Raw genomic sequence first — 14,051 nt, forward strand, 5'->3', positions numbered from 1 at the left:
TATTTAGAAAATTATCTGCTCCTTGATTAACAAAATAATAATTTTGTTACATTATATTGCCTTTATGTGTATATATGTAGATACTCTGATCAAAAATGTTATTTATTCATTATGTTATATATGTTTCATTTGTGGTCCTCCATGTTAACTGGTTCTTGTCACGGGCAAATGCAGGAAAATGCAGGAAAAAAGATGGAAGAAAACATGAGTCTCTGATTGAAATGTTTAATGCAAATAATGAAAATTAAACTGAACATAAAAGTGCACTGATGAGATCAAAACAAGCCAACATAACACTGATGACCGACACAGTCACACGAACAGAATAGGTTTAAATAAGAAGAAACAAAATGACATAGCAATCCCGAGGTAGTGAGGCTATTGATGGGCAATACATACCAGCTGAGTGAGCTGTAGAACAAACACAGTACAGAAAAGTGCCAGCACAAGAGGAATGTCCACAAAGTCCACATGCTCAGCAGCCGCTGTCTAATGCAGGCCACTGGAGGGCGATAGTTGTCCTTCCAGCAGCAGTGGTCTGTGAGACAAGTCCCATCTCATGCCCCAGGCCTGTTCTTTGATAAAAGGACATAATGTTTCATTTTATCACACTTCTATGTAACAGGTGTATCACACAACTTTGAAAATCATCTTGTTGTTTCAGGCAGTCCACGTTACATTCAAGGTGAAACATGGAATATCTTGTATTTTCCACATACAGTTGAGGAAAAGGGATTACACTTTCATAAAGCATTTTCTCCATTGAATATTCAGAGACTGCAGAGTGTGTATACCAGTCTGTACCAGTCCACCAAGTTCAATAAGGTCATATACACACTGGTAGAAAAAGTGGTATCCTGTCTAGCACAAATGTTTTATGGATATTTTATGGTATTGGGATGCCGGTGCTTCTCCATGGAAACAATGCAGAACATCTTGCCTTATGGCATCAAATAGTTGGTCCTACATTTTTATATGAGTCACTGCTACATTGATAAAATGCTCAACAACAAGAGATGAAATTCATGTTCAATTTTGTTGAAAAAGTAGACAGTGGGCTAATATTTAGGGCACTCCACACAGCTGATTGGATTGCAAGATAGCAGGCTTCTAGTAAATGAGGCATTTCCTCAACAATAAAATAAAGAAGACCACTCAAATACTTCGTTCTGAAATTTCTGAGTTTCAGATGTCACACTGTTGACACGTGTGAAAACAATGCAGTGAATGGCAGTCCAGTGAAATTAGGCATGCCTACAACAGGAATATGACCCAGAAATCCATTTTTTAAAAGTCCATTAAGCTGAGTTTATAACACTTACACTGTTAGAAGGCAGATGTATCTACTGTACACAACTGCTACAATAAGGCTAATATTTTAGTGAATTACTTATTTGTTATTTTGTATTTTTACATGTAAATAAATACATAATAATAAAGTATAACTTATACTTATATAATATAACTTAGATCTTATTATTTCTTGGGTGAGACAAAAAGTACTGTGCCAACTAGATGTGTTTAAGTGGCTGGTGTGTTTGTGTAGGCGATACCTTGTGGTAACAATTGATCAAGATTATTTATTTTGAAACTAACTTGTGAGGCAGGCTTAAAAAGAAAATGTCAACGTGAATTCTGTATTTATTTCTGCATAAACTACATTCTAAATCCAATCTTCATGGCCCTCCAGCCAGTCTACAGTTTAAACCACTGTTGCTTGATATCCAACTAAGGAATGTTTGGCAGTGGAGGAGCATGAAGTATGAAGATTTCTATTGCTGAGTGGACAATTGAGAGAATTCAGTGTGACTGTTAATACGAGTCTCATTCATGCAGCCTAACAAATAATTAGGCTCTTTTTTCCCCATATTCTTATCTCTTGGCCTAGCGCTGTAAATGAACAGTTCACTTCGCAACACTCCCACAGCCAATGAGATTCGGTAACATAGACGCGCATCAGTGATTCGCCTGCGTTTCGTGAACGTCACGACCGGATACCCAATCAGAAGCAGGAATCTTGCGAGGCGATTTTTTGCTTTTCTCAGTTTCCTCAGAGCGGTGAGGCAGCTCGAAATCTGAGGTAAGTCAAAAGCACGGTTATTCCCGTCTGTGTGTCTTTTATAGACATACGGTCTATAAAAAAACAAAACTATCCCAGTAAATGAAAGTCGCTTTAATCACTCTGTCTCGAAATAGCATGGCTTAACGGCACTGGAGACAAACACGTTTCGCGTTTCAGATGCTGTCAGACGACTAGGCAGCCCGGTCCATGTGCACGGCACTTCTTTTTGGGCTTGTAGATGAGTGGATGAGCGGCTCTTCTCGTAGATGAGTGGATGAGCGGCTCTTCTGAAGAGTGGAAGGCAGCAGAAACGTCCTCGCAGTTATTACCCTTCAGTCCATAGCTAAATGTACCACGCGGCCCTGTTCAAAACAGCTAGAAACACAAACACTCCACTATACACGGTCCTCTAGTTATGTTACTCATCACTGTCCCGATGTTAATGTTTATTTATTCTTATTTTTTTATGAAAGAATAATTATAGTAGTATAGTAAGTAGTGTAGATAGCTGACCGTAATGTAAGTACTTGCGCAGGTGTATAACATTGAATGGCAATACTTATATAAGTTTTGACTGACAGGTCCTCTTGTCGATATGTTTGATCTTGTTGGAACTCGCCACTTGTTAAAAGACACGTGTCATCTTGTCCTGCTGACTATTTTAAAACAGCAGCTGTCACAAACACCTCAAGGGGTTGAATGGGCCTTACCCCTGGTGTTTACCAACATCGTGTTTATAGCGTATGGTTGTGTAAACTTTTAACCATTTGCCTACCTAAATCAACTTGGCCCAGTTTGTTGAAATCTGCTGAGGCAAAGCTTTAGCGACGAACTTGGTTTTCTTGACTCGAGACGAGAACGTGTTTTGTAAATAAAAAAGGGACAAGTTTTCACAAAGGAACAGGATACACCCGCTGATCTTTATAGCCCCAGTTACTGGAAGCACAGAAAATGCAATCAGCCAAGTTTTCTTTAGAGGTGCAGTTTTAATGAGATGTGCTAGCAGGTCGTGTGCATGCTTATTGGAATTTAGCGTGCATGTTGAGGTTATAGACCATGGTAGCTAGCGAGTTCTTGAAATGTAGTGACGGGACTTGAAATTAAGGTCGGTAGTGACAAACATGTTGTGTGAGAAAATGTGGAGGAAATAGAACAGAATAATAGCAGTTACTTTACTGATGACTTTAAAATGCCAATATTCATAAAAAATGTTTTAATCTGTCAGTAAAAGTACACTTAATGTGAACATGAAATAAACTTCATAATTTTTTTGTTTTGTTTAGCCAAAGGGTAGGCTAACTGCAATGGAAGCTCGAAAAAATGAAAAGAATGAAGCCAGAGGTAAGTTAGTGTTATTTTAAGGTTTTTATATCTGTCAAATAACAAACTCAAACTGCAGAAATATTTTGAAGTGTGAGTATAATGATGGATGCAGTAGTGCTTGAAAGTTTGTGAACCCATAAGAAGTTTCTATATTTTACCTAATTTGACCTAAAACTTTATCGCACAAGTCCTAAAAGTAGACAAAGAGAACCTCCTCAAATATTTGTGGAAGTGTATTATGGCACGAACGCAGGAGGTTAGTGAGGACCTCAGAAGAAGAGTTGTTGATGCTCATTGGGATAGAAAAGTTTATAAAACCATCTCTAAAGAGTGTGGACTCCACCAATCCAATCTACAGTTTGCCAGATTGTGTATAAATGGAGGAAATTCACAACCATTCTTAACCACCCCTGTAGTGGTCGACCAACAAAGATCACGCCAAGAATTAGGCTTGTAATAGTCTGTGAGGTAACGAAGGAACCCAAGGTAACTTTTCTCACATTGGCTAAGGTTGAGTCCACCATCAGAACACTGAACAATAATGGTGTGCATGGTAGGGTTGGAAGGAAAAAGCCACTGCTCTCCAAAAAGAACATTGCTGTCCATCCATAGTTTGCTAAAGATCACGTGGACAAGGGAGAATGCTATTGGAACAATGTTTTGAGGACGGATGAGACCAAAATTAGAGATGGCACCAATCTGATATCCCATACCAAAATCGGACCGATATCATCAAAAAATACTGGTGTGGATATCGGTAGAAATTTTTTATGAAAATTATTTGATACCGTTACAAATCCTGCCTGAAAATAGCACAGAAGTATGGAGAACAGGTTACCTGCCTTCTAGTGAAAGCATTTAAATGAGACAAAATGGTGTTTTAGCACTGTTCAGTGCTATATCTTTGACTAACTGTGATTTGTTTATTAATCTGTTCTTTAAACAAACAATTACATTTCCAGTTTGAATGGGAAGTAAAGGAAGTTCAGGGTCAGGGAAAGGAGAAAGCATCAGAATCCTGACAACAAATAAAGTACTCGCTTTCTCTAAATCCACAAAGTTATCATGTTACATTTCTTCAGTTGGTTAAAGCAGAGCTCGACGGAATAGACTCATAGTGCTGGTATTCTCTCCCTGTGTGCTCACTGGTGTCAATTTGGTGTGTAGTGGGTAGAGCAGCAATTTACCGCTGAAATTCACAAGAACAGTTATAAGGTGGTTATTAAGTCGATGTGGAATTACAGTTGCATTCAGTAATGAGAATAAATGCAGATGAACTACACTGTAAATTTCAGGAGTGAATGAGGCAGCCATATCGAGCATAGACAGTCAGCCAAACAGAGAGAGTGTGCGTGCACGCACTGAAGGTGAGTAACAGTAAAGCTGAGAACTAAGCAGGTTATGATAGTAAATATCATTTCATTAAGAGAGAAATTGACTGTAAAGCAATGGAAGGGAAAAAGTGCTTTAGTCTTGTAAACATGTAAAAGACTTAATTTGTCATATTCATGCATAACATCTGTATAATAGCATATATAATACATCTCTCGCAAAACAATTCCCCCAAAAAACGAAACTACAGCTCCACAGTGTTTTTTAAAGGAAAAATATTCGATCGGTATCAATATTGGGTGACATTCACATTCAAATCTTGCCATCTTTAACCAAAATGGATCTTTTTGGTTTAAATGAGACGCATTGTGTTTGAAAAAAAGAAAATACTGCATTCCAGAATAAAAGTCTCATCCCTTCTGTGAAACATGGTGGTAGTATCATGGTTTGGACCTGTTTTGCTGCATTTGGACCAGGACGGTTTGCCATCATTGATGTTACAATGAAATTCAAATTATACAAGCAAATTCTAAAGGAAAATATCAGGCCATCTGTCAGTGTGCTGAGACTCAAAAGAGCGTGGGTCATGCAGCAAGACAATGACCCTAAACACAAGCTGTTCTACCAAAGAATGGCTTAAGAAGAATAAAGTTAAGGTTTTGGAATGGCCACGTTTTGACCTTAATCCAATAGAAGGACCTGAATCAAGCAGTTCATGGAAGGAAACCCACCAACATAACAGTAGAAGCTGCTTTGTATGGAGTAATGGGCTAAAATTCCTTCAAGCCGATGTGCAGGACTAATCAGCAATTACCAGCATCGTTTAGTTACAGTTATTGCTGCACAAGGGGGTCACACTTGACACAGAAAGCAAAGGTTGATATACTTTTGCAACATATATAATATTGGATCATTTTCCTCAATAAGTAACTCTAATATTTTTGTCTCAGTTATTTGATTTGGCGCTCTCTATCTGCTTTTAATACTTCTGTGACAATCTGATGAAGTTTTAGATCAAATTTATGCAGAAATATAGAAAAAGGGTTCTAAAAGGTTCAAAAACTTTCACGCAGTACTGTACACTTCTTTTTTTTATTTTATTTATTTATTTATTTATTTATTTTCCTGTATTATCAAGGTTTAAAGTAAGTACCTTCCCAGAAATATACTCCAAATAGTCTGAATATGGCAGTGGTAGCTCAGTGGTTAAGGTACTTGACTTGTAATTGGTTGCTGGTTCAAGCCCCACCACTTCCAAGCTGCCACTGTTGGGCCCCTGAGCAAAGCCCTCAATTGTTCAGGTTGTATTCAGTCATTGTTGTAAGTCGCTTTGGATAAAAGCATCAGCTAAACGCCATAAATAAATGTGTATTTCATAATGTAGCTTTATTCTAATTAATTATTTATATATAATAATTAACAATAATAATTATATATAATTTACATAGCTAAGGGTGGAAACAAAGGCTCACAGGCTGACCGACCAGAGGTCATCTCTCAAGTAGAAAGGTGAGTTCCATGGAAGATAATATGGATGGATATCAGTCTAATATCACTGAAATGTAAGTAACAGATGTGTAGTAAAATAAGTGAGGAATGTTTCACTCTTCAATGGGATTTATGAATACATGATTTGTGGTAATGCATTGTAATTTACTTCCTTCAGTGTTTTGACATGGTTGCCACATCTTAGAATTTTGTGTAGCTTTTCCACCTTTCATGTAGACAGCTTTGTATGGTTTATGATTGCTAATGACACCAGTGTTCTACAGGATACCAAATGTCAGCGGCCTGCCTAAGGCAGTAAAGAGGAGAGTATACGCTCTGAAGAGACTGCAGGTCCAAAGTGCTCACATAGAGGCCAAATTCTATGAGGAAGTTCATGAGCTGGAGAGGAAGTATTCTGGTCTTTACCAGCCCATCTTTGACAAGGTTCACAGTTATTCCATCATAATGGGCCATCCATCAGCCTTTAAAGATAATCACACTACATATATCAAATATTTTCTTGTGTCTGGTCACATCAGTTAGCAGTAGTGTCTATTGTCCAGTGTGCACAAGAAAGAGTTTAAGCTCAGGCTCGCTGTCCCAGTGTGACTGTCATGTCGCACCCCAAAAAATATCTGATATCTCTTATCCAGGTCTGGTTAAAAGCTGAATAATGTCAATGATGCATAAACTAGTTTTTCCTAAAAGGTTTGGGTATATGTAAGATTTTGCCTGTTGGTATGATTAAGTCTAATGGATTTGTAGAGTGGTATTCAAAAACCCAGCTTTCAGAGCAAGAAGCATTTCACCTAATTTGCATGAGTGTGTAAAATAATTTGTGTGTGTGATGTTTAGAGGCATGCGGTGGTGTCTGGAGCAGTGGAGCCTACAGATGAAGAGTGCGAGTGGCACAGTGAAGGAGAGGAGGATGAACTGGCAGTGAGTTCTTCTCATTATATACCTGCCTGGAGAGAGGCCATGACCTGTCTTACTCTGGAGAGAGGCCATGACCTGTCTTACTCTGGAGAGAGGCCATGACCTGTCTTACTCTGGAGAGAGGCCATGACCTGTCTTACTCTGGAGAGAGGCCATGACCTGTCTTACTCTGGAGAGAGGCCATGACCTCTGGCGCTTTTTATGTTATCCAAATACTGTGATGACTTCGATAACCCAATAGTTTGTCTGCAAATGTAAAAAAAAAATAAACAATGAGAATAACCATTTTGTTTTCACTGACTTTTCTGTTAGTCCTTCAAACATTTCTAGCTGTAATTAAAGCTGTACACTGACTGCTGATGGGATGTGCTGTGACAGGACGATCTGAAAAAGAAGATTGCTCTGGAAGAAAAGAAAGAACACACGACTCCTGCCGATGACCCCAAGGGCATCCCAGATTTCTGGCTTACCATTTTCAAACATGTGGACATGCTGGGGGATTTGTTACAGGTTGGACGTCTTGCACCACCGTTATAAAGAGTCCTTTTTGAGTGTCGAAGACACTTCCTATACAATATAAATCTTGCCATTAGACAATGCACAGTTCAACAACTAAAGGTTTCTTTAATAACTGAACAAATGATACATACCTGAGGCAGGATTAGTTTGTTTCATGAAAGGAACTGGCTATGCAAGACTAACTTCATTTTTGGCCTTCTTAATCACTGTTATCAGTGGGGTGATATAGCCTTGGGTGCCAGAATTGTTGTAGAGCTCAAATGTATACTCAAACATTTGTCAAGTTTTCTAGAATATATGGAGTTGGTATGAATGAGCTTTTGAAAACTACACAATAAAATATTCCTACTTTACTTATTTTTAGTTCAGATGCCATGACCACAACTGTGTGAGATTGGACTCTGTACTGTAAAGAACTTTGTCAACACCAGTAGATGTTTCACTGTAGTTGGTGCGTTGACTATATTCTGCATCCAAAAGAATCCCATGTGTTTGTGTTCCCCTTCAGGAGCATGATGAGCCCGTCCTAAAGCATTTGCAGGACATCACAGTGAAGTTTTCGGAGCCTGGACAGCCAATGGTTGGTAGTTCTCTTTTCTATTTACTCCTTTGTATCTTCTGGCCACAGTGTTATTCATTTGTTTCACTTGTTTGTCATTTTCAATGCTGTTTTGTCTTTTTTTTTTTCTCACCAGAGCTTCACACTGGAGTTCCACTTTGAGCCCAATAGCTATTTTAGCAACACAGTCCTTACCAAAATGTACAAGATGAAATCAGAGCCAGATTCATCTGACCCGTTTTCCTTTGAAGGACCAGAGATAGTGGACTGTGAGGGGTGAGACGCACTGCAGCCTGTCACCTTACCTTCCGCACAGTTCTCTCAGCAATTTAAATGTGCAGTAAAGAGAAACTGGCCTCTGTCACTAGATGTGCTTTTAGTACTTTTGAACCTAACTGAAAAAGTGTAAGAACAATATAGGAAAGTGAAGCTAAAGTGTTTTCTATGTTTTGATCTGTCTTTATGTAGCTGTAAGATTGACTGGGTCAAAGGCAAGGACGTAACGGTGAAAACCATTAAGAAAAAACAAAAGCACAAAGGTAGAGGGACAGTGAGGACGATCACCAAGGAGGTTCCCCAGGATTCCTTCTTTAATTTCTTTAACCCAGTCAAAGGTAAGACAGAAAATCTTTGTACCCTATTGTGATTCAGGCGATTAGATATGCCCTTGTACAGTGGACTCGGTCTGAGTGAAATTGTCCAGCAGATGGCACCACAGGTTTGATTGAGTTTTAAAATGAACTTCCTTCTACTAAGTCAGCATTACAGATTAATAGATGATGGAAACCCTAAATGGGAATGTGTTCTGGCATGTTGGTGTTTCTTTTTTATCTGCAAATGGACAAACCAAAATGCCTCTTTGATACATTCACTATCACCACAAGGAAAATGTTAGTCTCTTAGTCAATACACCAGTTCAAAGTGGTTGCTTATAAAACAAGGGATGTGAATAGTTTGTTGCTTGTTTCTGGTGTGTGTGTGTGTGTGTGTGTGTGTGTGTGTGTGAGAGAGACTTTGTACAGGCTATATTGCTTCTAGCAAGGTGACATTGCTACTTGTGACTTTTTTTTCCCCACTTTTGGTCACAAGGGAGCATAAAATGTTCTACATGGTTTCTTATTCTTCGTTAGTGATGAAGATTGCTGTTAATTAGGTACAGTGGTCCGCTAGACTGGAGACTTGTAATAAACATACAGCTAATGTAGCACTGATATGTAACTGAAAAGCTTGAAGTGCCCTGGAATAGTGAGGTGAGACTAAGAAAAATGACAGGATTTGCTTTTGCAAAGTAGAAAAAATGACTAATTCACCATGTGCTGAGGTTACATTGAGTGATGGTGTAGTCAGGTTATCAGATTAGTGATAGTCTGGGGTTGCCAGCCCTCCCGTTAGTATTCTCAATCATTATCTGCGCATCTCCCCAGCTAATATTCTTCCATACCCCTCCACACTTACCAGTGTAAGTGATGTTGGTGTGGAAGCATTTTCATTCTCTGTCACGTTTGCTTAATTATTGTTTACTGTTAAGACTTCCAAGACCTTTCAACATTTCCTCCAACATCTCAGCCAAACTAATGGCATTTCCATTCATATCTTTTATACCATTCAGCTCTGCCATTAGACAAAGTTTTGGTATTGTCTCATAGGCCTTCGAGCATTCAACGCGCTTCTTTTTGCACTGTCACTGTCAAACAGTTAAAGAATGCAGCCATGCTTGCACAGAGACTGTGGGAAAGCTTGGTTTTGACATGTGTGGGACCAGTCTTTAGGTGTGTGTGGTGGACTGATTTCCTGAGAATTCTTCACAAAGGTGTGGCACATACCTTTAGGCAAAGGTAGAGAGTCGATGCGTCACCATAGCTGTAACTAAGAGCCTGAATGATGTAATCTTTTATTTTAGTAAGAGGAGACAGAGGATCTTGGACAATGAAGAGACATGTCTTCCCCAGACTTTGCTGTTCTTTCATTCTTTTTCCTCCTTTGTTTATAATTTCCTATTTTTCCTCATTTTTTACATTTTTGTGTTTTGTGTTTTGTCTTAGTTATTCTTTCTTTGGATTTTTTTTTCTCTCCATGCTTGATAATTGAAAAAAAAAATAGCATGAATGTTGATATTGTCTCCCTCTCCCTCTCTTCCAGCAACTCCAGATGGAATGGTGAGTGGAGCAGAGTCTTCCATCTTCTTCCTCAACTGTTTGTAAACATTTTGATCATCTGCTCAGCAGGCCATCTAGGCATCTTGCAGCCTTTACATCAGAGACACATTAATTGCGTCTTTTCGTCCCACGTCTTGAGTCAGATGTCAGACAGTTTGCATACATTTGTCTTCTACGTTCTGTCTACAACAGCATGTGCGTCAGGACAGTTTTCCTGTAATGCCTGCTGTGGTGAACTAGACCACCATAGCCAACGCTGAGTTAGACTTAATGGTTAGACTTCCTTCATCTATGAGATCCAAGGCAAAGTTCTCTTGTTGTTTTTCTCTTCTTCAATTGTACATATTACCATTATTTATTTTGTATTAATTTATTCAGGATAGTATGGACGTAGGTGCCATACTGTAATGTGTGTAACTGGTGATTGTGTGTTTCAGGATGAGGACCTAGACTTCACGCTTACCGCAGATTTTGAGATAGGTCATTTTTTCAGAGAGAGGATCATCCCCAGAGCTGTGCTGTACTTTACAGGAGAAGCACTGGAAGATGATGAGAGCGTATGTTACTCTTCGTAAAATACCTAATGCCATCAAGTGTAGGTTGGTGGCATTAGGTAATCTTTCACTCCAAAACTGATTTCAGTATTGCAATCAGTTTAGCCTGTTTGTAGGTTGTCATAAAAGCATGGGATTTGCGTTTTTTTTGATGTAGAATTGCTTTTGCAACCTTACTGACCTTTAACTCATCCTGTGTTTTTGTTTTTGTGGAGGCAGTTTGAAGAGGAGGATGTTGAAGAAGGTGAAGAGGAGGTTAGTTATGCAGAAGGCAGATATACAGCTACATGTTCAGTATTGGACTATTTAGACTTATAATTGACATGCATAGGTGACCATGTTTTGAAAGGTAACCTTTGTGTATTTCAGGACCTTGATGAGGAGGGTGAAGAGGATGATGGTGACTTTGACCCCACAGTTAGTGTCTAGATCTGTGTACAGAGAATTGGTTTTCTTTGGCACATGTTTACAAATGCATTTTCTACACTTACAAACAGGCTTTTTGAATGATGCGACTCACCCCAGCAAACTATACACACTGACCACTGTAAACCTGGGACATTCAACAGAGAAAGACAGATGCTTCCAAAAACACAGAAAAATGCAAATTAAGAGGTGAAATTACCATCTAGAGCTTAACTTTGGTATTAGCCAACCCCTCTCAATGTATGCACCCTCACAGACAGACACTCCCTTACTACTGTTGGCACATGTCTCTTAATTGCTGGACAGCCCCTTGTTCTTCCCACCTTTCTGGCAAATGTATTTAACCACACAGCCTCAGGACAAGGTAATAAATTAAATATTTCATAGTCTGTCTTGGTAGCAGCTAATGCTAGCATCTGTGGCTCAGGTTGAATATCTGCACTTGAGTCCAGTGGCTTTGGACTGGTTAATGGTTCCGTTTGGATGACCTTGATTATTGGCTCACAGTTAAGATAACTGCATGTGCGCAGTGTAAACTGATGCTTGTCCCCATACCCTTTGTCCTCATTGCAGGCATGATTCATTTCCACTTCCATGCATTCCTAGGTAAGGGACGCCAGTTCCATCTTGTCTTTTGCATGCTTTGCGCTCCACACCATCCTCTCCCTTCTCCTCTCTCCTTCTTCTGAAAGTCCTTCCTCAAGCCCAGTTCAGACCGAGGATTTCAGGTGAGACAAAACTACTGAAGGATGTTGCAGAGAGACGTTGCAGTGGGTTGATGGGTTGGTGATCAACCACCCTGTCGCCATGTCTCATCATCATACTCTCTCTATATACGTTTTCTGTTTGTTTGTTTTTGTTTTTCTTATTAGATGAGGAGTACTGTTGCATCATATAAGGTAATCTGTAAATGGAAATCTGGTTCAGGTAGTGCTAGTCCATGAAGTTGTTGGCCGAATGTCATTAAAACCCGAAAATTCCAGTTTATCTCCGCTTTTCCATTTCTGTTTCAAACAAGGCAGTGCCTATACAATAATTTCTCGCAGTATATCAATTTAAACATTTTATATAAACCCCATCTTAGTTTTTAGCTCATTGTGTTGGGGTGAACCTCTTGGTTGCATGGATTTGCACAACAGGAATTTGTCTGAACTGGGCTTTGGACAAACCTTTTGTGACAGTGTTTATGTGAATTCCATTCTTTGTGACTCCCACTCTATTTTACAGCAGCTAAATGTTTGTTCCACTATCCTTCCATTTTTCTGTTTACTTGTTCCATGTCTTTCCTACCTTCATAACATCATTCCATCATCTTTCTTTCCATGTGATCAGTTAAGTACTCATAACAAATACCTCTGTCCCCCCCCCCCCCCCGGTCCCTTTCTCTGTCTCTCCATAGAAAGAACCTCAGCCCGCTGAGTGTAAGCAACAGTAAGAACAGAGGCAGCCACTTTGGCTGGCAGTGAAACTAAGTAATCCGGCCCCTGGTGAACCTCCAGTCGACGCAATACGAATCCAAATGCAATGTAGGAAGTGCATGATTATTTGTGCTTACGCTGTATGGAGGTGACCTCACTGTCCAAAATAAGTGGCTAAATGCAACAATTCTGTAGTTCAGCCCCATTTTTTCTTTTTAACTGAGGCCTTTTTTGTACACTTGTCTGTGTTTTACTGGAGGTTCTGTGCAAAGAGGATATAATCCTGTGGTTTTTTTCAGCTTTTCAGTATGTCTTTAGACTAAATGTCTTTTGTCAGCTTTCCCTTGCTGTAACTGTAGCCATGTTTTGTGACGTTACAGACCCGTGAATACGTCCCTGTTGTTTATCATGCTGTAAGTCACTCAGGGTTGTTTTATGTCTGCAAAATATTTACTGAAATAATAGCTGTCTAGTTACATTATCATTAAAAAATATCTCTCTGTTACAACTTAGTAAACATGGTGTTTATTTTGAGATGACATCTTCACATCAAGTGACAAGTAACCAAGAGAAATGGAGTCCTGTATTAAAGCAGCTATGATTTACCAACAGGTCTGAGACCAGTTCAGGATCAGTTCATTACAGTGCAGCACGTGTGGCTACTTGGTAACACATCTGCCCTTCAGTTTGGATCATTGTCAGTGTTTGAGCAGCCAATTAGTTTGTTTGTGTTTGTTTTCTATTTGAGATGAGTTTTTTCCAAGTTATTTTCAGAACAGTAGTTATTATCTGCATGCGCACTGATCGTAAAATTAGGTTACCAATGCATTTGGATTTCATGAGAAAAACTGGTGGAATTTCAGTTAAATGTTCTATATTTTGGATTATCAGGAAGTTAGGGGTAGAGAAGAGTAGCTAGGTGAATGTTAGCTAGGTGAATGTTAGGTTCATGGGCTTCTTTTGCACATCATACCATCATAGACCTCACTTCAAAGTTGCTGTTTGTCCTTGTTAAATGGTGAAAGTAGAAAGTGCTGATCAAGGAGGCATTGTGATCTTTCATGTCCGTTTTAATTTTGTGATCATCATGATGTGCACAAATCCCTTTTTTAAAAAGTAGATCCTGCTTGAAACAGGGCACCCACTTACACCCACTGCCCCAGTATTAGCTGTATGCTAGAAATGGCCTTAATGGGATTCTCGTGGGATTTAATGCAATATTGTTCTCAATTTGTACAAAATAGTATTCTATTAAACATTGTGTTATGTGATACAGCA

General features: G+C 39.2%; 1 protein-coding gene across 7 annotated transcripts; it reads left to right on the top strand.

Annotated features, from left to right (window-relative positions):
* Positions 1-2,030: 2,030 nt before the first annotated feature.
* nap1l4a (nucleosome assembly protein 1-like 4a) lies at positions 2,031-14,051 on the top strand. 7 transcript variants are annotated; one of them, XR_003410975.1, is made up of 16 exons: positions 2,031-2,080; positions 3,346-3,403; positions 6,166-6,226; positions 6,490-6,649; positions 7,061-7,144; positions 7,520-7,651; positions 8,169-8,240; positions 8,356-8,495; positions 8,688-8,833; positions 10,359-10,375; positions 10,813-10,932; positions 11,149-11,184; positions 11,299-11,346; positions 11,427-11,544; positions 11,929-11,961; positions 12,755-12,838. XR_003410975.1 is itself a non-coding variant. In XM_035523500.1 (16 exons), exons 3-16 carry the CDS (start codon positions 3,367-3,369, stop codon positions 12,819-12,821), a joined length of 1,242 nt encoding a protein of 413 aa, XP_035379393.1. In that variant the 5' UTR covers positions 2,034-2,080; positions 2,240-2,411; positions 3,346-3,366; the 3' UTR covers positions 12,822-14,051. The 7 variants fall into 7 exon arrangements, 6 of the variants coding, with proteins under 6 accessions (XP_026871004.2, XP_026871007.2, XP_026871008.1 ...); XM_035523500.1 differs by lacking the exons at positions 11,427-11,544; positions 11,929-11,961 and adding exons at positions 2,240-2,411; positions 11,962-12,083 and having other exon boundaries at positions 2,034-2,080; positions 12,755-14,051; XM_035523501.1 differs by lacking the exons at positions 11,427-11,544; positions 11,929-11,961 and adding exons at positions 2,240-2,383; positions 11,962-12,083 and having other exon boundaries at positions 2,034-2,080; positions 12,755-14,051.

The sequence above is a fragment of the Electrophorus electricus genome, chromosome 2, assembly GCF_013358815.1.
Source record: "Electrophorus electricus isolate fEleEle1 chromosome 2, fEleEle1.pri, whole genome shotgun sequence".
NCBI classification, from domain to species: Eukaryota; Metazoa; Chordata; class Actinopteri; order Gymnotiformes; family Gymnotidae; genus Electrophorus; species Electrophorus electricus.

Excerpts from the sequence above, each read along its gene's own strand:
- nap1l4a (XM_027015203.2), top strand. The coding sequence starts at position 3,367 with ATGGAAGCTCGAAAAAATGAAAAGAATGAAGCCAGAG. Across the intron at positions 8,241-8,355 it reads CGGAGCCTGGACAGCCAATG|AGCTTCACACTGGAGTTCCA; the intron begins GTTGGTAGTTCT and ends TTTTCTCACCAG. Across the intron at positions 8,496-8,687 it reads GAGATAGTGGACTGTGAGGG|CTGTAAGATTGACTGGGTCA; the intron begins GTGAGACGCACT and ends GTCTTTATGTAG.